Source organism: Emys orbicularis, chromosome 25 (genome assembly GCF_028017835.1).
Source record: "Emys orbicularis isolate rEmyOrb1 chromosome 25, rEmyOrb1.hap1, whole genome shotgun sequence".
NCBI classification, from domain to species: Eukaryota; Metazoa; Chordata; order Testudines; family Emydidae; genus Emys; species Emys orbicularis.
Window position 1 is genome coordinate 7351626 of NC_088707.1, and position 26609 is coordinate 7378234.

At 61.4% G+C, this 26609-nt stretch overlaps 2 protein-coding genes across 2 annotated transcripts in view; both read right to left on the reverse strand.

Moving 5' to 3' along the window:
* The window catches only part of SAMD14 (sterile alpha motif domain containing 14), a 61074-nt gene extending 48942 nt beyond the window's left edge, over positions 1-12132 (reverse strand). Inside the window, exon 1 of the mRNA XM_065422824.1 lies at positions 12022-12132. Within this exon, the coding sequence (XP_065278896.1) occupies positions 12022-12132 (111 nt within the window). The remainder of the gene's footprint in view (positions 1-12021) is intronic.
* A 1090-nt stretch (positions 12133-13222) lies between these two features.
* The window catches only part of PPP1R9B (protein phosphatase 1 regulatory subunit 9B), a 42397-nt gene continuing 29010 nt past the window's right edge, over positions 13223-26609 (reverse strand). Inside the window, exons 5-11 of the mRNA XM_065422594.1 lie at positions 24270-24374; positions 20682-20817; positions 18286-18438; positions 17293-17346; positions 15964-16193; positions 15048-15144; positions 13223-13285 (exon numbers count right to left, since the gene is read on the reverse strand). Of these exons, the coding sequence (XP_065278666.1) occupies positions 13232-13285; positions 15048-15144; positions 15964-16193; positions 17293-17346; positions 18286-18438; positions 20682-20817; positions 24270-24374 (829 nt within the window). The 3' untranslated portion in view covers positions 13223-13231. The remainder of the gene's footprint in view (positions 13286-15047; positions 15145-15963; positions 16194-17292; positions 17347-18285; positions 18439-20681; positions 20818-24269; positions 24375-26609) is intronic.

Consider the following 26609-nt stretch of genomic DNA (forward strand, 5'->3'; position numbering starts at 1 on the left):
TCTCAGCCCGTCTGGGCTACCTGCAGCCTGGCTCCTGGACTCAGTTCTCAGCCCGTCTGGGCTACCTGCAGCCTGGCCCCTGGAGTCAGTTCTCAGCCCGTCCGGGCTACCTGCAGCCTGGCCCCTGGACTCAGTTCTCAGCCCGTCCGGGCTACCTGCAGCCTGGCCCCTGGACTCAGTTCTCAGCCCGTCCGGGCTACCTGCAGCCTGGCCCCTGGACTCAGTTCTCAGCCCGTCCGGGCTACCTGCAGCCTGGCCCCTGGACTCAGTTCTCAGCCCGTCCGGGCTACCTGCAGCCTGGCCCCCTGGACTCAGTTCTCAGCCCGTCCGGGCTACCTGCAGCCTGCCCCCTGGACTCAGTTCTCAGCCCGTCTGGGCTACCTGCAGCCTGGCCCCTGGACTCAGTTCTCAGCCCGTCTGGGCTACCTGCAGCCTGGCTCCTGGACTCAGTTCTCAGCCCGTCTGGGCTACCTGCAGCCTGGCTCCTGGACTCAGTTCTCAGCCCGTCTGGGCTACCTGCAGCCTGGCCCCCTGGACTCAGTTCTCAGCCCGTCTGGGCTACCTGCAGCCTGGCTCCTGGACTCAGTTCTCAGCCCGTCTGGGCTACCTGCAGCCTGGCCCCTGGACTCAGTTCTCAGCCCGTCTGGGCTACCTGCAGCCTGGCCCCTGGACTCAGTTCTCAGCCCGTCTGGGCTACCTGCAGCCTGGCCCCTGGACTCAGTTCTCAGCCCGTCTGGGCTACCTGCAGCCTGGCTCCTGGACTCAGTTCTCAGCCCGTCCGGGCTACCTGCAGCCTGGCCCCCTGGACTCAGTTCTCAGCCCGTCCGGGCTACCTGCAGCCTGGCCCCTGGACTCAGTTCTCAGCCCGTCCGGGCTACCTGCAGCCTGGCCCCTGGACTCAGTTCTCAGCCCGTCCGGGCTACCTGCAGCCTGGCCCCTGGACTCAGTTCTCAGCCCGTCCGGGCTACCTGCAGCCTGGCCCCCTGGACTCAGTTCTCAGCCCGTCCGGGCTACCTGCAGCCTGGCCCCTGGACTCAGTTCTCAGCCCGTCTGGGCTACCTGCAGCCTGGCCCCTGGACTCAGTTCTCAGCCCGTCTGGGCTACCTGCAGCCTGGCCCCTGGACTCAGTTCTCAGCCCGTCCGGGCTACCTGCAGCCTGGCCCCTGGACTCAGTTCTCAGCCCGTCTGGGCTACCTGCAGCCTGGCCCCTGGACTCAGTTCTCAGCCCGTCTGGGCTACCTGCAGCCTGCCCCCTGGACTCAGTTCTCAGCCCGTCCGGGCTACCTGCAGCCTGGCTCCTGGACTCAGTTCTCAGCCCGTCTGGGCTACCTGCAGCCTGGCCCCTGGACTCAGTTCTCAGCCCGTCTGGGCTACCTGCAGCCTGGCCCCTGGACTCAGTTCTCAGCCCGTCCGGGCTACGTGCAGCCTGGCCCCTGGACTCAGTTCTCAGCCCGTCTGGGCTACCTGCAGCCTGGCCCCTGGACTCAGTTCTCAGCCCGTCTGGGCTACCTGCAGCCTGCCCCCTGGACTCAGTTCTCAGCCCGTCCGGGCTACCTGCAACCTGGCTCCTGGACTCAGTTCTCAGCCCGTCTGGGCTACCTGCAGCCTGGCTCCTGGACTCAGTTCTCAGCCCGTCTGGGCTACCTGCAGCCTGGCCCCTGGACTCAGTTCTCAGCCCGTCTGGGCTACCTGCAGCCTGGCCCCTGGACTCAGTTCTCAGCCCGTCCGGGCTACCTGCAGCCTGGCCCCTGGACTCAGTTCTCAGCCCGTCTGGGCTACCTGCAGCCTGGCCCCTGGACTCAGTTCTCAGCCCGTCTGGGCTACCTGCAGCCTGCCCCCTGGACTCAGTTCTCAGCCCGTCCGGGCTACCTGCAGCCTGGCTCCTGGACTCAGTTCTCAGCCCGTCTGGGCTACCTGCAGCCTGGCCCCCTGGACTCAGTTCTCAGCCCGTCCGGGCTACCTGCAGCCTGGCTCCTGGACTCAGTTCTCAGCCCGTCTGGGCTACCTGCAGCCTGGCCCCTGGACTCAGTTCTCAGCCCGTCTGGGCTACCTGCAGCCTGGCCCCTGGACTCAGTTCTCAGCCCGTCTGGGCTACCTGCAGCCTGGCTCCTGGACTCAGTTCTCAGCCCGTCTGGGCTACCTGCAGCCTGGCCCCTGGACTCAGTTCTCAGCCCGTCTGGGCTACCTGCAGCCTGGCTCCTGGACTCAGTTCTCAGCCCGTCTGGGCTACCTGCAGCCTGGCTCCTGGACTCAGTTCTCAGCCCGTCTGGGCTACCTGCAGCCTGGCCCCCTGGACTCAGTTCTCAGCCCGTCTGGGCTACCTGCAGCCTGGCCCTTGGACTCAGTTCTCAGCCCGTCTGGGCTACCTGCAGCCTGGCCCCCTGGACTCAGTTCTCAGCCCGTCTGGGCTACCTGCAGCCTGGCCCCCTGGACTCAGTTCTCAGCCCGTCTGGGCTACCTGCAGCCTGGCCCCTGGACTCAGTTCTCAGCCCGTCTGGGCTACCTGCAGCCTGGCTCCTGGACTCAGTTCTCAGCCCGTCTGGGCTACCTGCAGCCTGGCTCCTGGACTCAGTTCTCAGCCCGTCTGGGCTACCTGCAGCCTGGCCCCTGGACTCAGTTCTCAGCCCGTCTGGGCTACCTGCAGCCTGGCCCTTGGACTCAGTTCTCAGCCCGTCTGGGCTACCTGCAGCCTGGCCCCTGGACTCAGTTCTCAGCCCGTCTGGGCTACCTGCAGCCTGGCCCCTGGACTCAGTTCTCAGCCCGTCTGGGCTACCTGCAGCCTGGCCCCTGGACTCAGTTCTCAGCCCGTCTGGGCTACCTGCAGCCTGGCCCCTGGACTCAGTTCTCAGCCCGTCTGGGCTACCTGCAGCCTGCCCCTGGACTCAGTTCTCAGCCCGTCTGGGCTACCTGCAGCCTGGCCCTTGGACTCAGTTCTCAGCCCGTCTGGGCTACCTGCAGCCTGGCCCCCTGGACTCAGTTCTCAGCCCGTCTGGGCTACCTGCAGCCTGGCCCCTGGACTCAGTTCTCAGCCCGTCTGGGCTACCTGCAGCCTGGCTCCTGGACTCAGTTCTCAGCCCGTCTGGGCTACCTGCAGCCTGGCTCCTGGACTCAGTTCTCAGCCCGTCTGGGCTACCTGCAGCCTGGCCCCCTGGACTCAGTTCTGAGCCCGTCTGGGCTACCTGCAGCCTGGCCCTTGGACTCAGTTCTCAGCCCGTCTGGGCTACCTGCAGCCTGGCCCCCTGGACTCAGTTCTCAGCCCGTCTGGGCTACCTGCAGCCTGGCCCCTGGACTCAGTTCTCAGCCCGTCTGGGCTACCTGCAGCCTGGCCCCTGGACTCAGTTCTCAGCCCGTCTGGGCTACCTGCAGCCTGGCCCCTGGACTCAGTTCTCAGCCCGTCTGGGCTACCTGCAGCCTGGCCCCTGGACTCAGTTCTCAGCCCGTCTGGGCTACCTGCAGCCTGCCCCCTGGACTCAGTTCTCAGCCCGTCTGGGCTACCTGCAGCCTGGCCCCTGGACTCAGTTCTCAGCCCGTCTGGGCTACCTGCAGCCTGGCCCCCGGACTCAGTTCTCAGCCCGTCCGGGCTACCTGCAGCCTGGCCCCTGGACTCAGTTCTCAGCCCGTCTGGGCTACCTGCAGCCTGGCCCCTGGACTCAGTTCTCAGCCCGTCTGGGCTACCTGCAGCCTGGCCCCTGGACTCAGTTCTCAGCCCGTCTGGGCTACCTGCAGCCTGGCTCCTGGACTCAGTTCTCAGCCCGTCTGGGCTACCTGCAGCCTGCCCCCGGACTCAGTTCTCAGCCCGTCTGGGCTACCTGCAGCCTGGCCCCTGGACTCAGTTCTCAGCCCGTCTGGGCTACCTGCAGCCTGGCCCCCGGACTCAGTTCTCAGCCCGTCTGGGCTACCTGCAGCCTGGCTCCTGGACTCAGTTCTCAGCCCGTCTGGGCTACCTGCAGCCTGCCCCCGGACTCAGTTCTCAGCCCGTCTGGGCTACCTGCAGCCTGGCCCCTGGACTCAGTTCTCAGCCCGTCTGGGCTACCTGCAGCCTGGCCCCCGGACTCAGTTCTCAGCCCGTCCGGGCTACCTGCAGCCTGGCTCCTGGACTCAGTTCTCAGCCCGTCTGGGCTACCTGCAGCCTGGCCCCGGGACTCAGTTCTCAGCCCGTCTGGGCTACCTGCAGCCTGGCCCCTGGACTCAGTTCTCAGCCCGTCTGGGCTACCTGCAGCCTGGCTCCTGGACTCAGTTCTCAGCCCGTCCGGGCTACCTGCAGCCTGCCCCCGGACTCTGTTCTCAGCCCGTCTGGGCTACCTGCAGCCTGGCTCCTGGACTCAGTTCTCAGCCCGTCCGGGCTACCTGCAGCCTGCCCCCGGACTCTGTTCTCAGCCCGTCTGGGCTACCTGCAGCCTGGCTCCTGGACTCAGTTCTCAGCCCGTCTGGGCTACCTGCAGCCTGGCTCCTGGACTCAGTTCTCAGCCCGTCCGGGCTACCTGCAGCCTGCCCCCGGACTCTGTTCTCAGCCCGTCTGGGCTACCTGCAGCCTGGCTCCTGGACTCAGTTCTCAGCCCGTCTGGGCTACCTGCAGCCTGGCTCCTGGACTCAGTTCTCAGCCCGTCTGGGCTACCTGCAGCCTGGCCCCTGGACTCAGTTCTCAGCCCGTCTGGGCTACCTGCAGCCTGGCCCCTGGACTCAGTTCTCAGCCCGTCTGGGCTACCTGCAGCCTGGCCCCTGGACTCAGTTCTCAGCCCGTCTGGGCTACCTGCAGCCTGCCCCTGGACTCAGTTCTCAGCCCGTCTGGGCTACCTGCAGCCTGGCCCTTGGACTCAGTTCTCAGCCCGTCTGGGCTACCTGCAGCCTGGCCCCCTGGACTCAGTTCTCAGCCCGTCTGGGCTACCTGCAGCCTGGCCCCTGGACTCAGTTCTCAGCCCGTCTGGGCTACCTGCAGCCTGGCTCCTGGACTCAGTTCTCAGCCCGTCTGGGCTACCTGCAGCCTGGCTCCTGGACTCAGTTCTCAGCCCGTCTGGGCTACCTGCAGCCTGGCCCCCTGGACTCAGTTCTGAGCCCGTCTGGGCTACCTGCAGCCTGGCCCTTGGACTCAGTTCTCAGCCCGTCTGGGCTACCTGCAGCCTGGCCCCCTGGACTCAGTTCTCAGCCCGTCTGGGCTACCTGCAGCCTGGCCCCTGGACTCAGTTCTCAGCCCGTCTGGGCTACCTGCAGCCTGGCCCCTGGACTCAGTTCTCAGCCCGTCTGGGCTACCTGCAGCCTGGCCCCTGGACTCAGTTCTCAGCCCGTCTGGGCTACCTGCAGCCTGGCCCCTGGACTCAGTTCTCAGCCCATCCGGGCTACCTGCAGCCTGGCCCCCGGACTCAGTTCTCAGCCCGTCCGGGCTACCTGCAGCCTGCCCCCTGGACTCAGTTCTCAGCCCGTCTGGGCTACCTGCAGCCTGGCCCCTGGACTCAGTTCTCAGCCCGTCTGGGCTACCTGCAGCCTGGCCCCCGGACTCAGTTCTCAGCCCGTCCGGGCTACCTGCAGCCTGGCCCCTGGACTCAGTTCTCAGCCCGTCTGGGCTACCTGCAGCCTGGCCCCTGGACTCAGTTCTCAGCCCGTCTGGGCTACCTGCAGCCTGGCCCCTGGACTCAGTTCTCAGCCCGTCTGGGCTACCTGCAGCCTGGCTCCGGGACTCAGTTCTCAGCCCGTCTGGGCTACCTGCAGCCTGCCCCCGGACTCAGTTCTCAGCCCGTCTGGGCTACCTGCAGCCTGGCCCCTGGACTCAGTTCTCAGCCCGTCTGGGCTACCTGCAGCCTGGCCCCCGGACTCAGTTCTCAGCCCGTCTGGGCTACCTGCAGCCTGGCTCCTGGACTCAGTTCTCAGCCCGTCTGGGCTACCTGCAGCCTGCCCCCGGACTCAGTTCTCAGCCCGTCTGGGCTACCTGCAGCCTGGCCCCTGGACTCAGTTCTCAGCCCGTCTGGGCTACCTGCAGCCTGGCCCCCGGACTCAGTTCTCAGCCCGTCCGGGCTACCTGCAGCCTGGCTCCTGGACTCAGTTCTCAGCCCGTCTGGGCTACCTGCAGCCTGGCCCCGGGACTCAGTTCTCAGCCCGTCTGGGCTACCTGCAGCCTGGCCCCTGGACTCAGTTCTCAGCCCGTCTGGGCTACCTGCAGCCTGGCTCCTGGACTCAGTTCTCAGCCCGTCCGGGCTACCTGCAGCCTGCCCCCGGACTCTGTTCTCAGCCCGTCTGGGCTACCTGCAGCCTGGCTCCTGGACTCAGTTCTCAGCCCGTCTGGGCTACCTGCAGCCTGGCTCCTGGACTCAGTTCTCAGCCCGTCCGGGCTACCTGCAGCCTGCCCCCGGACTCTGTTCTCAGCCCGTCTGGGCTACCTGCAGCCTGGCTCCTGGACTCAGTTCTCAGCCCGTCTGGGCTACCTGCAGCCTGGCCCCCGGACTCAGTTCTCAGCCCGTCTGGGCTACCTGCAGCCTGGTTCCTGGACTCAGTTCTCAGCCCGTCTGGGCTACCTGCAGCCTGGCTCCTGGACTCAGTTCTCAGCCCGTCTGGGCTACCTGCAGCCTGCCCCTGGACTCAGTTCTCAGCCCGTCTGGGCTACCTGCAGCCTGGCTCCTGGACTCAGTTCTCAGCCCGTCTGGGCTACCTGCAGCCTGGCTCCTGGACTCAGTTCTCAGCCCGTCTGGGCTACCTGCAGCCTGGCTCCTGGACTCAGTTCTCAGCCCGTCTGGGCTACCTGCAGCCTGGCTCCTGGACTCAGTTCTCAGCCCGTCTGGGCTACCTGCAGCCTGGCCCCCGGACTCAGTTCTCAGCCCGTCTGGGCTACCTGCAGCCTGGTTCCTGGACTCAGTTCTCAGCCCGTCTGGGCTACCTGCAGCCTGGCTCCTGGACTCAGTTCTCAGCCCGTCTGGGCTACCTGCAGCCTGCCCCTGGACTCAGTTCTCAGCCCGTCTGGGCTACCTGCAGCCTGGCTCCTGGACTCAGTTCTCAGCCCGTCTGGGCTACCTGCAGCCTGGCTCCTGGACTCAGTTCTCAGCCCGTCTGGGCTACCTGCAGCCTGCCCCCTGGACTCAGTTCTCAGCCCGTCTGGGCTACCTGCAGCCTGGCCCCCTGGACTCAGTTCTCAGCCCGTCTGGGCTACCTGCAGCCTGGCCCCTGGACTCAGTTCTCAGCCCGTCTGGGCTACCTGCAGCCTGGCCCCCGGACTCAGTTCTCAGCCCGTCCGGGCTACCTGCAGCCTGGCTCCTGGACTCAGTTCTCAGCCCGTCTGGGCTACCTGCAGCCTGGCCCCCTGGACTCAGTTCTCAGCCCGTCCGGGCTACCTTTACGCCGTCCCCTGCTCAGGCCGCTTTCCCTGGAGTCTGTTCCGCAGTTTGCCAGTGCCCAGCAGACCCCACCTCAGGGGCCCAAATACTCCCTCTGGGTCCTCTCCCAAGCGCCGTCTCTCTGCTGAGGCCCAGGGGTGCCACCCCTGACCCCGTTAGTCCTGGCCCCTCAGCTGGGAGGCAGCTCATTCTGGCACGGGCCTGGCTGATTCACTAGGGCTGGCTGGCCCAAGCCTCCTGGGCCCGTCAAGGGGCAGGCTGCCCTTCCACCCACACATGTACACACCCGTGCACATGCCCACGAAAATGCCCACCTGCAGGTATGCACACATGCATGCCCAAACATAGACCCAGGTGCACCCCCCCTCACAAACACGACCCCCACCCCGGCAGCTCTCCCGTACACCTGTGTCACCGGGCTCCACAAACACAGCGTTTAGTTCAGTAACAAACAAGACTAAATAATGACCAACAAAGAAGTCATTAAAAAAAAGAAAAGAAAAGCAAAAGATCAGAGCAAACCAGCATCAATTTACCCCATTCCCCCCCGCACACACACATGTGGGGTGTATGGCTGGGGGCCCCAGGGTGCTGGAGGAATGAGCAGCACATATGCTTTGAGGTCCAGCTCCCAAAGGCAGAGGCCAGGAACCACAGGGGGGCCAGCAGCGGTTTGGAGTCCTACCCCCGCCCCCCCCAGCATTCTCCCTAGGATTGCCAGACTGGGTCACACCACCGGCCCATGCCTGCTATGATTCGGTCTGACATTACCCAGCACCAGCTGCTTTGGAGGAAAGAGCAAGAACCCAGCAGTTGGCAGTTATAGGCTCTGTCCGAGGGGAAATATCCATCCAGCCCCCATCAGGGAGCGGTTGGTTCATGCCCGTAGGAATCCTTCCTCCCCTTCCCATGCTGAGACGTGCCGGCCACGTTCCACCCTCTCTGGGGTGCAGCCGATGTTAACGGGTGGATTCTGGCTAGAATCATCTAAGGCAGCGTTTCTCAAGGACCGGTCCGTGGACCGGCGCCACTCCCTGAGATCTCCCTGGCACCGTTTAGGAAGGCAGCAAGCCGGTCCCTGATATCCAAAAGGTTGAGAAACACTGAGCTAAGAGGTTTTTGAGAAGGGCTATTTTGGGGGGGGGGGTGTCTCTGGGATTTCTGATCTTCTGCACTGCTGGAGAATGAACCACACACCTGGTTTTCGAGAGCTTAAAGCCAATCACAAATACTGCTGAGGAGTGCCCAGGCCTTCTCTCCCTTCCCGCCGTCCCCTCGGATGATTTCTTATACCACCCTTTGAATCCCCGTTCAGTTTCATTGGGGGGGCGGAGGAGAAATAGGAGGTTATTTATCATGCTGTCCTTAATCCGATACCATCCAGCCCAGAACGTTCACCACCATGAACCTGGGCTGTTCGTGACACGGATCCAGGGACTTGGGTGGATGGAGGAGCATCAACTATAGAATTTAAACATACAGGAGCAGCTCAGAGTGACAAACACCAGAGTGACGAACTGACCGGTCAACCACACACCTCATTTGGAACCAGAAGTATGAAACCAGGGAGCAGCAGAGAAAAAACAACAACCCCCCCCCCCCCCGTAAATGTAAACTACTAAAAAAACCAAAGAAAAGCAGCATGGTTCTTCTGAACAGTCAAGTTTCAGAGCTGTATTAAGTCAATGTTCAGTTGCAAATTTTTGAAAGAACAAACCTAAGAGTTACGAACATTTCAGAGTTACGAAGAACCTCCATTCCTGAGGTGTTTGTAACTCTGAGGTTCTACTGTATGCTCCATAGGCAGACCCCACAGGAATATATACCTCTGACTGTACACTCCCTGGGACACTATGAACATAAGAACTGAGGCCCCGGGGTGTCCATCCAGCACCGTATCCTGTCTTCCGACAGTGGCCAATGCCAGGTGCCCCAGAGGGAATAAACAGAACAGGTCATCACCAAGTGATCCATCCCGTCGCCCATTCCCAGCTTCTGGCAAACAGAGGGACACCATCCCTCCCAGCCTGGCTAATAGCAGCCCCTGATCAATCCGATCCCCATCCACACTCATCCTGCTCAAGAACAACGCTGCCCTGGTAGATTCTCCCTCATCCGGCCCCCAAAATGAACCCACTATGTTTGCACCTCCGACCACACGTGGGGCCTTTCCAGCCATGGGTGGCTGCACGCCGCTCCTCACGTCAGCCCCAGGGGGCGCTGGTGAGCAGACACAAGTCCCCCCCCTCGATCCCACCCACACTGCGAGTGGGCCTGGTCTCCCAGCAGGGCCGCGCCCGATGAGATCAGCCATTTGAATAACGGAGCCGCGGGGACAACGAGGGCCTGTATTTGATATGATCCGATGCGAGGACATTGCAATACAAAACCAGAAACAATCCATCCATCCATATATATATATATATTATATACATACACATTGATACGTGTGTCAGGAGATTAAATAAAAATTTAAGACAATTTCCCAGCGGGCTGTCATCCCACCCGATTTCCCTGTGTCCTTGGCCCATGCCGCCTTCCCGGTTTTTCATACGTCCATTTCACAGGCATCCCTTTGCTCCGCGCAAATCCCAAGAGGGGGTCACCGGTGGGTCTATTCTGCATTGACTTGCCCATCCACTGTGCTCCCAGCTCCACACCGGCCCAGCCCCGTCTAGCCGGCAGGGATCTGGCTCCCAACGCCCCCACATCCAGTCACTGTCGGAGACTCAGCCGTTAAGTGCCGGTTTACACCCGGAAGGGCCACCAGGGCAAGGGTTTGGCTGGACCCTGTTGATCTTTAGACAGTGTGGGGGCGAGGAGTTAATAAATCTCCCCCCACTCCTGGCAATCTCCAGCGTACAAAGGAAAACAATTGTCTCGGCCACATATAAATACTGCGATTGTTTTTTTTTTATTATTTACAATTTTTAAAAGCGATCGTTTGGTTTTGAAAAGTCTTTATTTTCCTTTGTTCTTGTTATCGCTTTAAAAAAAACCCCTCATCCGGCCTTTACGTGAGGGGAGGGGTGGGCCGCATCGGCCCGAAGACACGGCTCTCGGTGGTGCCCGTGCGATCGTGTCCGGGGTGTGTGTGTGTGTCTGGCGACGCAGGATGCCTCTCGCTTGGACTGGCTACGCCCCGCCGGGGGTGCGATCGCGGCCAGGGCCCAGCTCGGCGGCATCGTCCCTCCGAACCCTGCAGGAACGGGGCACGCGGGGCTGCCCACCGGCTCAGAGGGGGACACGGAGGGGTCACTTTTCACAAGGCTTTGAGGACGTTCCTACCTCTTTTCTCCTCGCCCTGGAAATAAAGGGGAGCTGGGGGCTTCCTCCCCGACTCCCCCGTGTGCCCGAAAGAAAAGCGCCCGTTTGGCCGGAGGTGGAAAAGGAGGCGCCGCAGGAAAAGAAAGAAAAATGAAAAGGAAGGAAGGCGGCTTGAGCCCGAGGCCTTGGCGACATGAGACAATTGCACAGATGTAACTAAACTAGGTCAGACAGTGGGGTGGTGAAATGGGTGCCATGTCCCTGGGCATGGGTGTGAGTGCCAGTGCCCCCATACCATGCATGGGTGTGAACGTGCCAGTGCCCCCATCCCACACACGGGTGTGAGCGCGTCAGTGCCCCCATCCCACACACGGGTGTGAGCGTGCCAGTGCCCCCATCCCACACACAGGTGTGAGCGCGCCAGTGCCCCCACCCCGCGCATGGGTGTGAGCGCGTCAGTGCCCCCATACCACACACGGGTGTGAGTGCGCCAGTGCCCCTATCCCACACACGGGTGTGAGCGCGTCAGTGCCCCCATCCCACACACAGGTGTGAGCGCGCCAGTGCCCCCATCCCACACACGGGTGTGAGCGCGCCAGTGCCCCCACCCCGCGCATGGGTGTGAGCGCGTCAGTGCCCCCATCCCACACACGGGTGTGAGCGCGCCAGTGCCCCCATCCCACACACAGGTGTGAGCGCGCCAGTGCCCCCACCCCGTGCATGGGTGTGAGCGCGTCAGTGCCCCCATCCCACACACGGGTGTGAGCACGCCAGTGCCCCCATCCCACGCACGGGTGTGAGCGCGCCAGTGCCCCTATCCCGCGCACGGGTGTGAGCGCCAGTGCCCCCATCCCATAAACGGATGTGAGCACCAGTGCCCCCATCCCGTGCATGAGTGTGAGCACACCAGTGCCCCCATCCTGCGCACGGGTGTGAGCGCGCCAGTGCCCCCAACCCACTCATGGGTGTGAGCACGCCAGTGCCCCCATCCCACGCACGGGTGTGAGCGCCAGTGCCCCCATCCCACGCACGGGTGTGAGCGCCAGTGCCCCCATGCCATGCATGGGTGTGAGCGCCAGTGTCCCCATCCCGTGCACGGGTGTGAGCGCGCCAGTGCCCCCAACCCACTCATGGGTGTGAGCGCCAGTGCCCCCATCCCACGCACGGGTGTGAGCGCACCAGTGCCCCCAACCCATCCATGGGTGTGAGCGCGCCAGTGCTTCCATCCCATGCACGGGTGTGAGCGCACCAGTGCCAGGCCCGTGCGTGTTGTGAGTGTGCCAATTCCCACGTGCACTGCTTGACACCAGTCCGAGTCCGACCCCAATTAGTCACCTTGGGGCAGTGCTCTGTTGCCCACGGCCTGCGTCTGGATCTTTTGCTCCCCCTCCTCTCCAGAGCAAAGCATCTCGTGTGAACACCCCGGGCCCCCTCCCACCGGCTCCTCCAGCTCGAAGCCAGCTGCAGCCCGCAGTCCCTGGTGCCTCTGCGGAGCCAAGCGCGGAGGAGTCTCGGCCGGGGCCACTTCCCGTCGTGGTTTTCCTCCCATCGAGCGCCGGCGTTGGGCCCGGGAAGGAGCAAGTCCCACCCCACAGCCCGTGCGTCACTGTATCCATCCAGCTGTGGGGGAAGAGGCAGATGCCCAAGGTCTTTCCCCCCCTGCAGGCTGCTCTCCGGGGGTGGGGGTGTCTCTGCCCCAGGATCTCCCCCCTGCCCCACGCTGTCTGGGGAGATGGTAGCTCAGCCGGAAGCTCGCTGTCATTTCCTCCGGGACAGACTCGCAGGAGAGGCCAAAGCGCTGGTCCCTGAAGTTATCCGGGGTGGGTGGGGAAGCATCACCCACAGGCATAACCTGTCCCTGCCAGTGCTGCCCAGGGCCTCCTGTCCCAGCGCCAGCGGCTTGTCTGCCTTCCAGGGTCCCAGATACTGCCCGGCACTGGGTCGAGATCTCAAACACAGACACGCTTCCCACCAGCGCACGACACACAGAGCACAATGGATTGCCCCGAGGATGGGCCAACAAAGAGATCTGGCCTTGCCAAGAAAGTCCTTCTGCCAAGGGGTGAGCTTCGGGCCGGCCCCACTCTGCACAGGGGGCGCTGCCCGCACAGCCCTTCCCCGGAGGCCTCGGGGGGACGCGGCGCAGTTGGCGGGTGAGCTGTTGCCGATCCCGAGCCGGGAGGTTGGCTGGAAAGGCTCCTCAGTGGGGAGCGGTGGAGGGGGGGGGGGTGTTGGGGGCGGGGGGATACACAGGCAGAACAAATCCCCCCGCCAAAAAATGCATCCATCAAGTTAACACGAGACTCACATGAGGAACAGAAATTGACGAGGGGTCCCCTGTCCCAGAGACATTCCCCATACTGCCCCCTCCAGGCCAGCTGGGACCCAGCCAGCCAATCCCAGAGCCCCCCCTCCCCCAGCCCCAGCCCACCTCCCCCCTCTCTCTCTCCCCCCAAAGGAAGGCCGGGGGAAGGAGGGATCATTATTATTCCTTTCATAGTGGGTTCGATTTTGTGTCTCTTTCTCACCCCTCTATGAAGGCAGCAAGGGGTGGGAGGGCGGGGGAGGAGCAGGGGCAAAACGGAGACGTGGGGGGGGGGGGTTAAGGAGAAAGTGTCCCTCCTCCCCAACGATTGCTTGTGTTTGTTTTAAGTCGGGTTTGAATTTTTCAAGGTCTGCAGCTTCCCCTCCAGTTCGGAGATCTGAAAAACAGACAAAGGGATAAACGTCTCAGGCAGAGAAACAGCGGGGCCGTCCCGAGGCCGGGGATGTCGGGGCGCGGGAGGGGGGATCGCTGAGAGGGGTTGTGGGGGGAATGCTGAGAGGTGACGGGGGGAAGGGGATGGCTGATGGGGGGTTGCTGCAGGGGTGGATGCAGGGGGTCACTGCTGAGGGGATGGGTGCGGAGGAGGGAGGGGGTTATTGGGAAGCCATCAGCTGCTCTACACCAGGCAATGTCTTCCAATGTGGGGGTGGAGGGGTGTCCAGGGGGCAGCGAGGAAGGGGTGAGAGTAGGAGCAAGCGTGAAGCCCGATTTCCGTGCCCACCCGGCTCTGCCTCCTGGGTCCTGTGCAGCGACCCCGCCCCCCGCATTTGACTGAAAATGCACCCGGCCTGCAGCCCGGCGGGGCACCTCGGCCCCCTCCAGCAGCTACCACTGCCTCAGCCCGGGACACGTGTACCCGGGTGGGGGAGCAGGGGCTTTGCCACGCTCCCTGCGGAACCGGGCGTGAGCACGGCAGGGGCAGGGCAGACAAACATCACTCGGGGGCGTCTGCCTGCCTGCACCCATGCTGCCCAATGGGGGGCGCTGTGCCTGCACCGCAGCGGAGGGCAGCAGCCACTCCCTGGGGAGAGAGAGAGAAGTCAGGGTACCAAGCTGGGGCCAATCAGAGCAATCATTGCGAGCACAGGGAGCCCTAGGAAAGGGGGTGCAAGCCTCTGATGCCCCCCCACGGGCCCATGCTGCCTGACCATCCCGTCCTCTGCAGCAGGGAACCCCTCCTCACACACACGCACACACACACACGGATGTTCAGCTGCAAAACAATGCCCTGGAGTCTTGACTTGGGCGCCAATGCAGGATCCAGCGTGACCCAGCACGGGATCCGATGCGATCCAGCACCCGGCGCGGGATCCGGTGTGACCCACTGTGGGATCTGGTATGATCCATCACTCGGCATGGGACCCAGCATGACACAATGTGGGATCTGGTGTGATCCAGCACACGGTGCGGGATCTGATGTGACCCACTATAGGACCCAGTGTGATCCAACACCCGGCGCAGGATCTGGCATGACCCACTGTGGGATCTGGTGTGACCCAGCACCCGGCACGGGATCCGGAGTGACCCACTGTGGGATCTGGTGGGATCCATCACCCAGCATGGGATCCAGCATGACACACTGTGGGATCTGGTGGGAGCCAGCACCCGGCGCGGGATCTGGTGTGACCCACTGTGGGATCTGGTGGGATCCAGAACCCGGTGCAGGATCCAGAATGACCCACTGTGGGATCTGGTGTGATCCAGCACCCGGCACGGGATCCGGTGTGACCCACTCCGGGATCCAGTGTGACCAGCACTGACGCAGGATCCGGTGTGACCCACTGTGGGATCCGGTGTGATCCAGCACCTGGCGCGGGATCCGGTGTGACCCACTGCGGGATCCAGTGTGAGCAGCACTGACGCAGGATCCGGCGTGCCCTGACATCCAACGCAGGATCCGGCGTGCCCATCGCACCGGGCCACCAAACAAAAGGAATCAAGCCCACGCTGTCATGGAGAAGGCAGAGCGAGGCAAATGGAGCCCCCTCCTCGCCCCACCCCCTGCTCCTGCCAAAGCCAGCTCTGGTCTGCTGGAAGTCCCCGTCCGAGCCATCCAGTCACAGCCAGGGCCCCTCTCCTCTGCAATCTCCTGCTCTGCTGCCTCAGGGGAACCCCGTATCCTGGTCCTTGGTGCCCACCTTCTCCTGGAGCTTGTCGATTTCCTCCTTGTGGGCCAGCTCCGACTCCTCCAGCACGCGCCTCTGGGTCGTCTCCTTCTTGAGGAACTCGATCTCCCTGTGGGGGATGGGGTGAGCAGTCAGGCCAGAGCCTGGCCGCTGCTCCAGCACCTAACCCGAGGGACTCTCTGAACTGGGCAGGATACAGACCCCCATCCCTGGGAGAGCCATAGGGGATGGGGATCTGGAATCACTAATCCTGAGAGATCCATGGGGGATGGAGATCTGGGATCATTAGTCCTGGGAGATCCAAAGTGGATGGAGATCTGGGATTGCTAGTCCTGGGAGATCCATAGGGGATGGGAATCTGGGATTACTAGTCCTGGGAGATCCATAGGCGATGGGGATCTGGGATCACTAGTCCTGTGAGATCCATAAGGGATGGGGATCTGGGATTGCTAGTCCTGGGAGATCCATAGGGGATGGAGATCTGGGATCACTAGTCCTGTGAGATCCATAGGGGATGGAGATCTGGGATCACAAGTCCTGGGAGATCCATAGGGGATGGGGATCTGGGATTACTAGTCCTGGGAGATCCATAGGGGATGGAGATCTGGGATCACTAGTCCTGGGAGATCCAAAGTGGATGGGGATCTGGGATTGCTAGTCCTGGGAGATCCATAGGGGATGGGGATCTGGGATCACAAGTCCTGGGAGATCCATAGGGGATGGGGATCTGGGATCACTAGTCCTGTGAGATCCATAAGGGATGGGGATCTGGGATTGCTAGTCCTGGGAGATCCATAGGGGATGGGGATCTGGGATCACAAGTCCTGGGAGATCCATAGGGGATGGGGATCTGGGATCACTAGTCCTGTGAGATCCAAAGTGGATGGGGATCTGGGAGATCCACAGGGAACAGAGAACATGGCCTTACTTCTGCTGATACTCCTTGATGAGCCGCTTGGCCTTGCTGTATTTCCGTTCCAGGGTCTGGTACTGGGCTTGAGTCTCTTTCAGGTGCTCATCCACCGCCTGGCACAGGTTCTGAGCCTCCATCCAATAACCCTCCAGCTTCTCCATCCTCTCCTTGTTTTCCTCCACGCTCTGCTCCAGCTGGGCCTTCTCGGCTCGCCAGCGAGCCTTCTCTTGCTCAATGGACTGCAGCTGGGAGCAGAGACCACAGCGCACAGGGTGAGGGGAAGAGGGGAAGACGGGTAAGGGAGACTGTGCCGGGAGATGACAGGTAGGGGGAGGGGAGATGAGGGGCATTTGGGGAGAGGGGCTGTATGGGGCAGAAGATGGGGCAGCACATGCACCCCAGTAGCAGGGAGTGTTGGGAGAAGTATGGGTGTGTGTTTGTGTCTCTTTGGTGCTGTGGACTGTGGTTGAGTGCGTGGTTGTGTGCTGTTGTATCTCAGCGCGTGGTTGTGTCTCTGTGGGTTTGTGCTTGTGTCTCTGTGTGTGCGCTTGTCTCTCTGTGTGTCTGGTTGTGTGCTGTTGTATCTCTGTGTGTGGTTGTTTGTGTGTGTGCTTGTGTCTCTGTGTGTGCTTGTCTGTGTGTGTGTCTGGTTGTGTGCTGTTGTATCTCAGCACGTGGTTGTGTGTCTGTGTGTTTGTGCTTGTGTCTCTGTGTGTGCGCTTGTCTCTCTGTGTGTCTAGTTGTGTGGTGTTGTATCTATGCGCGTGTTTGTGTATCTGTGTGGGTGCTTATGTCTCTCTGCATGCGCTTGTCTCTGTGTGTGTCTGGTTGTGTGCTGTTGTATCTCTGCGCCTGGTTGTATATCTGTGTGTGTGCTTGTGTCTCTGCGTGTGCTTGTCTCTGTGTGTGGTTGTGCATCCTTGTGTATGTCTTTGTGTGCTGCATGTGTAGTTGCGTGGGGGGATTTGCGTGAGATTATGCATGCTTGGTTCTGTCTGTGTGTGCGGCTGTGCGCTATTGTGAGTGTGGTGACATCAGCGTGTGCAGTCGGGTGTCTCTGTGCGTGCTTGTGTGTGTGCGCGGTTGTGTCTCTCCACGCCTGTGCGTCGTTGGGCAATACAAACAATGGGGCCAACTGAGAGCGAGGAGGAAAGCAGAAGACCCCACGCTAGAGCAGGACTGGCGGAGGTCATGCCGGGTAGGGGAAAGGAGGGAACAGAAGAATAGGGAGGTGCCAGCAGCCCAGGCCGGCCAGGATCCTGCGGGTGAAGACTCACGGGACCAGGGAGCCCTAGGAGGGGACCCTCCCGCCACCCCCCACACGGTCCCTTCTCCGCAGCTCACCTTCCTCTTCAGCTGCTGGATCTCGGCCTCGGTGACGGCGTGTTTGATCTGGAGCTGACAGAGAGTATGAGCGGTTACGCCCTGCATTCAGAGAGATGCCAGCCCCAGCCACTGCCCTGGCGCCCTCAGCCCCGGCCACTTGAGTCAAGGTATGAACCCCAGAGTCCTGGCAACACCCCCACCAGGGGTACATGACATGGTGCTGCAGTGAATCCCTCCCAGGCACACAACACCGCGCAGCGTCAGCTGGAGACCGGATCCCTGCCCTCAGTTGTCGGGGGCCGTTGCTGTGGAGTGATGCAACAGCGTGCTCCACCTCAGAGGTGGCCGCACTTCAGCACAAGGTGCTGGGGCTCCAGTTCTCCTCTAGCCTCAGCTGGCTTTGCATTAACGTGACGCTCCTGACCCCAGCGGAGCGGCACCGGTGGGAGAGGAGAATCAGCTGGCAGGGCCAGAGGGCCACAACAGGGGTCGGCACCCTCTGCGCAGAGCTCTCCTGGAGAGCTGGGCTGTGCTTAGACCCCGCAGCCGGGGGTGCGGCTGGGCTGCCTTCGTCAGAGCTTACAGACAGAGCTTCTAGCCACTAGAGGGCAACATAACCACACGCATACAAATAATCACACGCGTGCACCACACCCCCACTGAAACAGATACGTGCACGCACACCCATGCATGAACGTATGCCCATTATCCCATGACACACATGGACACGTGCAAGTATGCACAGACAGCCTTGCACTTGTGAATACACACCCAGGCGCAAACTCACCTGCACTCTGACCCCAGACACACACATGGACACGTGCATGCACCGATGCCCACCCGTGCACTCAGACACACACACATGCATCCGCATACACACATGTACACACTCCCACAAGAATAAACACACCCTGATACACACACACACTCACACGGGTGCCGTACACCCCTTCTGCCTCCCCCCACTCCCATTGCGGGTGTCTTCGGGGAGCTCCCCTTTCCCGTCTTTACCTCCTTAAACTTGTGCACCAGCTTCTCGGGGTCCATCTCGACAGGGGACAGCATGTCCTCGTTCTCAGCCAGTTCGAAGACCTCGATGGCCATCTCGCTGCTGGGGAACATGGGGCTCATCTCCTCGTCCTCGTCCGTGGCATATTCGCCCGTCTGCGGGCACAGAACCGGGAGCTTTGGTCAGCTTCCTCCCTGTGATCCACCCCCAATCCAGCACATCCCAGACCAGAGCCATTCATAGCGCCGGCAGCTACCCCCTCACCACCACCGCTGCTCCCCAGAACCCTAAAACCCAGCCCCCCTTCCCAGTCTGCAGGGTCGGGGCAAAGCACCTTGTGCAAACTTAACCTGCAGGGGCAAAGGATGGCCTGGTGGTTTCTGCACTTGGCTGGCACTCAGGGTCAGGTCCCGGCTCTGCTGCTAACACCCTAGATTCATACCTGGGGCCGCTGCTGCACCTTTCCGGTCCCCATCTGTAACATGGGGGGGGGGTAAGAGATCTGTCCTGCCTCTTCAGAATGTGATACCTGCCCTGTGTGTACGTACAGTGCCTAGCACGACGGGGACCCAATCTCAGACGAAGTATCCAGGCGCAACCATAATACAAATCATTATTACCGCTATTCCCACAGTGCCGAGTGGCCAGGACCCATTGTGCTAGCTCTTGGAATGGCTGGAGACCTCAACAAAAATCTCCAAAAGGCATGAGACGGTGCCCCTGTTCCTCACAACACCCGCCGAGAAGCAGGGAATTATGAACCCCATTTTACAGGTGGGAAAACTGAGGCATCCAGTAAGCTGCCCAAGGTCACTCAGCAGCAGAGCCGGGAAGAGAACTGAGGACATCCGGACGGTTAGCCCCACGCGCTAGCCACCAGCTCAGCTGTGCGCCTGCAGCGTTATTGATTCGGGCCGAGATTTCGAAAGGTGCCTAAGTGATTTAGGCACACAACTCCTGTTGAAATCGAATTCAATGGGCATCAAGTGCCTAATTCCACTAGGCTGCTTTGAGAATCCCCACGGGTGTGCAGGGGGGGCAGGGGCTGGCAGGAGAGAGTGGGGAGTCATGTCTGTTGGGATATTTCATGGGGGGGGCAGGGAGTAGCTGTAATTCGACACGTCATTATTACAACTTCTGACGATGATGTTTGTCCGAGGCCTCTGAGACGTGTGCTGCTGAAATCAACCACTGTCATAGACCGGTTAATAACAGTAAGGGACTGGAGCAGAGAGAGTAGGATCTGTTAGATCTGTCCCATACCCAGCACAAAGAGGCCCTGAAGACGCCCCCCCCCCCAGCAGTGCAATTATTTAATAATAACGAGTGGGCCAGATCCCAGCTGGTGTCCATCTTGCTCCACTGATGTCAATGCTGCCGGTTTAGCCCAGGTGATGACCTGGACCAATAACAACCGCTTTCCCGAAGGAGCTGGCGCTATTGGACAGAGCATTAGACTGGGACTCGGGAGGCCTGGGTTTGTTTGGCTCTGTCACTGGCCCACTGGGTGACCGTGGGCAAGTCACAGCCCCGTTCCGTGCCTCAGTTTCCCCGCGCGTCACATGGTGATAACAATGCTGCGCTCCAGCGTAAAGTGCTCTGAGAGCTACTGATGCACAGCGCTCGCTAAGAGCGAGAGTTATAATTAGACGTCGTGACATTCGAATGGAGCGATTCCTTCATTTTCCACTCCTCTCCCACACAACACAAGCCCACCAGGGACCCTGCAAGGAGAGCCCATTAATCCTGGATGCTGCCACATTCCACCGCCCGGGAGAGACAGGCACAGCCCTGGGAACAGGAGAGAGGGGCTTGCACCCGGCATTTCTCTCCGCTGCAGAGCCCGGCAGGGTGTAGGAAGCTACCTCCCGGCTGGGTGCCTGGCAGCACGCCCAGCGATTAGGACGCTGAGAAGAGGGCGGCAGGGGGCTGATACTCCAATGCCCTGCACCTCGTGCGTCACTCACACCAGTGCAAAGTGCTTCCAGGCGGAGTCGGTGGCGTTTCACCCCAACTTTTCACTGGAGTAAATGACTGGGACTCAGGAGACCCGGGGTCTATCTAGTGGGTGATCTTTGGGGGAGTCCCGCCACCCTTTGTCTGTCTTGCCTATTCAGACCGGAAGCTCTCTGGGGCAGGGACTGGCTCTCCCTCTGGGTACGTACAGCCCCTAGCACATGAAGGCTCTGATCTTGGTTGAGGCCATTAGGTGCCACTGCAGAATAACTATGGGGTTAATTAGCTGGATTCCTCTCTGACCCCAGGGAGCGGGGGAGTCTCCCTGGGGGCCTGTACTGGAGCGGGGGAGGACGGGATTGCAAGGACACCCAGCACATGCGCCGGTCTCCAGCCCTTGCCCAAAGGCGACCGGGAAATGCCGCTCGCGCGCGTCTCTTACTTCTTCATCCTCTTCCGTGTACTGGGTGTATCTCTGCTCCATCATCTCCCGCTGCCACCGCTCCTGCTCCAGCGTCTGCTGGATCAGCTGAGCTACCTCGCTTTGCTCGCCCGGCTTCTCCCGCCCGATCAGGAACCTGCGACAGGAACGGACACGAGGCCAGCGGGGTCAGCCTAGGAGGACCCCTGTGCCCCGGAGGCAGAGCGGCTGCTGGTTGATCCCAGCAGGCCCCGTCCTCCACCCTGTGCCTCTCCCCTGCGTCTGCAGCGAGGCTGCCACTGCGGTGGGGTGACGTGAGAGGGTGGTGGGGTGAAGCCGGGATTCAGGGGGGCAGGACCACCCCCCCTCGACTCCCAGCCTACGGCAGGGTCTCATTTCCTCCCCACTGCCCATGAAAGCTGGGATGGGAACAGGCCCCAGAGCAAGACCCGCTGGAATCTCCTTGCCCACCTGACTGCAGTGTCCAGCCCGCTTACGAGGAGGTGCACATGCTGCCCCCCTCCACGACCCACCCCCCAACCAATCAGTTTGGCACTCCCCGGGCCGGCCTCGCCCATGCCTTGATGGGCTCGGCCCCACCCGTGGGTGCGGAGGAACGGGCATGGGCGAGGCCGGCGGGGCCCAGTTTGTACTCCAGGCTCGGCTGCGCTGGCTTGACGTCGCCGCGTTGGTGGGCGGGTTTATTTTAGGCTGATTATTTTAAAATTAGATATTGGAGAGAAAACATCCGGAGCTGGGTGTCGGGCGTAGAGCGAGGGCGGCCCCTGGCCCCTCGCGCTGATCCCGGCCAGGAAGGGCGGAGCCTGAGATGCTCGGGGCGAGATAAAGGGGTCAGCAGGGCCCTTCTGCAAACAGCCCTGCAGCGAGGCGGAAACACCGCCGGCCAGTGCTTCCCCTCGGCTGCTCCAGCATCGCTCACTTCCTCTTTCGCTCCCACAGCCTGCCCCCCTCGCCCCGCTCCTGGGGGGGGGGGGAAACGCTGATTTTTCACCCAGCAGGCCCCTTGCTGGTTGTGGGAGGGAATCCGAGGGGCAGGGACAGGGTGTGATGGGAGGGAGAGAGGGGTGCGGGGGTGGTCTGGGATGTTACCCATGTTCCGGGATGCACTGGGGATGTTGCCTGGGGTTTCCAGGGGATACCCAGTGCGGGGCTATAGGGGGCACAGTGGAGTTTATGGGGCTACGGGAACTAAACAGTGGATTACTATGGGGTGTGCAGTGCAGGGTATCAGGGTCATGGGAGATACACAGTGGGGTGCCATGGGGTGCACTAGAGGTTCTAGGAGACACACAGTGGGGTGCCATGGGGTGCACAGTAGGTGTTATGGAGCTGTAGGAGATACACAGTGGGGTGCGATGGGGTGCACAGTAGGTGTTATGGGGCTGTAGGAGATACACGGTGGGGTGCACAGTAGGTGTTATGGGGCTGTAGGAGACACACAGTGGGGTGCGATGGGGTGCACAGTAGGTGTTATGGGGCTGTAGGAGACACACGGTGGGGTGCCATGGGGTGCACAGTAGGTGTTATGGGGCTGTAGGAGACACACGGTAGGGTGTCATGGGGTGCACAGTAGGTGTTATGGGGCTGTAGGAGACACACGGTGGGGTGCGATGGGGTGCACAGTAGGTGTTATGGGGCTGTAGGAGATACACGGTGGGGTGCCATGGGGTGCACAGTAGGTGTTATGGGGTTGTAGGAGATACACGATGGGGTGCCATGGGGTGCACAGTAGGTGTTATGGGGCTGTAGGAGATACACAGTGGGGTGCCATGGGGTGCACAGTAGGTGTTATGGGGCTGTAGGAGATACACAGTGGGGTGCCATGGGGTGCACAGTAGGTGTTATGGGGCTGTAGGAGATACACGGTGGGGTGCCATGGGGTGCACAGTAAGTGTTATGGGGCTGTAGGAGACACACGGTGGGGTGCGATGGGGTGCACAGTAGGTGTTATGGGGCTGTAGGAGATACACGGTGGGGTGCCATGGGGTGCACAGTAGGTGTTATGGGGCTGTAGGAGATACACGGTGGGGTGCCATGGGGTGCACAGTAGGTGTTATGGGGCTGTAGGAGACACAGGGTGGGGTGCGATGGGGTGCACAGTAGGTGTTATGGGGCTGTAGGAGACACACGGTGGGGTGCGATGGGGTGCACAGTAGGTGTTATGGGGCTGTAGGAGACACACGGTGGGGTGCGATGGGGTGCACAGTAGGTGTTATGGGGCTGTAGGAGACACACGGTGGGGTGCGATGGGGTGCACAGTAGGTGTTATGGGGCTGTAGGAGATACACAGTGGGGTGCCATGGGGTGCACAGTAGGTGTTATGGGGCTGTAGGAGACACACGGTGGGGTGCCATGGGGTGCACAGTAGGTGTTATGGGGCTGTAGGAGATACACGGTGGGGTGCCATGGGGTGCACAGTAGGTGTTATGGGGCTGTAGGAGATACACGGTGGGGTGCCATGGGGTGCACAGTGGGTGTTATGGGGCTGTAGGAGATACACGGTGGGGTGCCATGGGACAGATCTGGAGCTGTTACGACAGGCAGACCCAGAGTGGGGTGTGTGGCAAACACAGGCCCAGAGAGGGGATCCCTGACTGTCACGCTCAGATCCTGGGGCACCGAGTCTGGGTCTCAGCAGGTCACGGAGGGTGTTTGAATGGGGCGTGAAATCCCCACCCCCCACCCCATGCAGAGGGAAGCACTAGGCCTAGGCAGCCCTGCTCCAGGAGGCCCAGCACAGAATCTCAGGAGCTGGGCCCAAAGCTGGGGCAACGACCATTTCCAAGCAATCTCGTATTCCCATGCCCGCTGGATTCCCCTCTCGCCCGCAGGCACGCCGCCGCTGATGCCAGCATGGTTACCAGGGTGCTGGCAGGGTCGAGCCCACCTTCCTGGTTGTGGCATCACGACCCCTTGGGATGGCACAAGCAGAGGATCCTAGTAGCGGGTGACAATCAAACCCAACCACGTTCCTGCCTCCAGTAAAATGAAACAGGCGGAGAACGGGACCAGCCCTTCCCAGCAGCCCAGTCCAAGACTCCAGGCAGCCGAGACAACGGGTTCGCCTGTGTTAGTGTAGTTTACACACTAAAGAGGGTGGGGAGAAGGGCAGGGCAGTTTAGATTCACCTTCCAACTTGGCCTAATGGCTCGGAGAGGTGTAAACGGTCCCCATGAATTGCAGTGGGGGGTTGTTGACTCTGAAGTGTAATGATGACATTTAAAATGTTAACTAGGTCATTGCTGGTTGTTGAAAAAGAAAAATCCAGCTTGTCTGGAATTGTGGGGCGGGGCTTTGGAGAGTGGGTGGGGCCTGGCTAGAGCATCACCCCCTTTTATACCCTTCCCACCCAACTGGGGAGCAAACCCAACACAGAAGTGGGTGGAGACACCATGTTTACACCCAGGGGGCCAGACTAGGGAAGATCAAAGACTCCACTTTGCCGGCGGCAGGAAGTGGCATATCCCAGCACAGCCTCCCCTGGGGCGCCCACCAGCCGGGCTCTGAGCCGTGTGGTCTGCTCCCCTGGGGCCCCCGACTGTCGTGTTTCCCATCTCATGGCAAGCAGGCTGCACGCCGTTCCCCTACCGGACTCTACCCTTGGTGTTCCTCAGCACGGAGGCCGCGAAGCTCTGGGTCACGCCCACCAGGCTGGTACCATCCACCTCCACGATGAGGTCATTCACCTGGATCCTACAGGAGGGAGAAGGCGAGTGAGAGACGGAAAGGGAGGGAGGGGCCTTTGGCAGAGGGTGCGGTGGGCTTGGGGGCAGTGTTCCAGATCAGTACAGGCCCACGAGCTGTCTGAGCTGATGGTGCCCTCCCAACCCCCCCAGATCTCTTGCCAACCTAGGTCAGCCCATTGGCCCATCCAGTCCCCTATCCTGGTTCCTGTTACAGGATCAGCCCACTGGCCCATCCAGTCCCCTATCCTGGTTCCTGTTACAGGATCAGCCCATTGGCCCATCCAGTCCCCTATCCTGGTTCCTGTTACAGGATCAGCCCACTGGCCCATCCAGTCCCCTATCCTGGCACCTGCAATATGGGATCAAATCACTGGCCCGTCTAATTCACCGTCGTGTCTCCTGCCACACTGAAGCTGCAATTCCCCGTGTAGTCTGGCACCCTGCCTCCCACAGTGCCCAATTACGGATGTTGCACCGGAAGGCATAAAATCAACCCCCCCATGCTGCCCTGTAGGGAGATTTCCTTCCTGATCCCTGCCCGTCTGGCGATCAGATGACGCCCTGAAGCATGAGGGCCAATTGCCCTTCCCAGATAGCGTAACTGCAGCTAAATCACCCCAGTGCTGTGCCATCTGCTTCCAACAAAGCCTCTGTCTCCTGGGGTTCGCCCCTCCTCCCCACACTGGAAAGGGTTAATCGGAGATAATGCTGCGTAGTGGAAAGAGGAAGGAACATTGCTCCCCGCGCTCAGGAAGCCGGGGATGGCCAGCGCGGTCGGGGGAGGAAACTCCCAGTTGCTAGATTAAGTGGCACACACAGAGCAAGGCCGCAGAGAGGCTCTGAGATGGTGCCAGGACGTACTGGGCCCCAAGCCTGCCAGGCAGCAGAGGGGGTGAACCTGCCATCAAGCTGTGCCCCCCATGCCCCAGCCATGCCAGCACCCCGGCCCTCTCCCACCGCCCCGCCTCACGAGGGTACAGCATCCTTGTGTCCCCGCCGCCTCTACTGCCTGCCTACCCCTCCAGGGAGAAGCGGTATCTGGGAGCCCCAGACCCCATGGCCAAAGGGGGAGCTGAGGGGCGGGACGGCCCTGGGCTGGATCAGGCTGGTTCTGGGAAGGATGTGTGGGGCAGGAGAGCCTGCTAGGATGGGTGGGGCCTCCCAGAACAGCCTCCTTGGGGGAAGCACAAACTGTAAAGCCAGCCCCATCCCCCACCTCACCCTGGAGGCACTCATCCCACGTTCCCCCTTCTGCCCCCTCAGGACAGGCCCGCCTCTCCCTCCCTCGGGGAGCGGCGAGGACCGTTATCCTGGGGGCCAGGCCCTGGGCCTTGCCACGGAGGTATCCCGGGCAGCTCCCGGCTGACAGACGGAGGATGGATGTGGTTGTCAGAGCCAGGCAGCCAAGCCGGGCACACGGTCCTCCCACTGCTGAGACTGAGAGAGTTGGGGAGATCCCTCGTATAGGTCAGTGATGTTCCCTGGGACTGGAGGCGGGGTGTCCATGCTATAAACCAGTGTCGGCCCCCAGCATGGGCAGTGACACCCCTGATGGGGCCCAGGCATCAGGCAGCGCTGGGGAGCTCTCGTGTACCTGAGATCCCCAAACCCCAGCCTGGGATGTTCTCTCACCTCAAAGCCCTGGCCGGATCTGTGCCTGTCCCTGCCCCACGAGTGGATCGAAAACACACACAGCGCTGTCACCGCACCCCTGCATGGGGCCAGGAGCTCACACTCCCTGCCAGCCACTTTGTCCTGGCGGCTTAATTAACGGTGTTCGGGGCCGTCCACTGTCTGCAGCCTGCTCTGGGCATGCACCCGCCAGTGCGCAAACACAACGGACACGCCCACACACAAACACCCACACACCCATACGCAAATGTACACCCATCCATGCACATCATACACCCCTATGCACCCCCCAGTAACAAACACACCCAGAAACACAACAGACATGCCCACAAACACCCACACACCCATACACAAATGTACACCCATCCATGCACATCATACACCCCCTATGCACCCCCCAGTAACAAACACACCCAGAAACACAACATACATGCCCACACACAAACACCCGCACACCCATACGCAAATGCACACCCATCCATGCACATCATACACCCCCTATGCACCCCCCAGTGCACAAACACACCCAGAAACACAACAGACACACCCACGTACATAAAACACACACCCATACACAAATACACACACACCCATACCCATGTAGACAGCC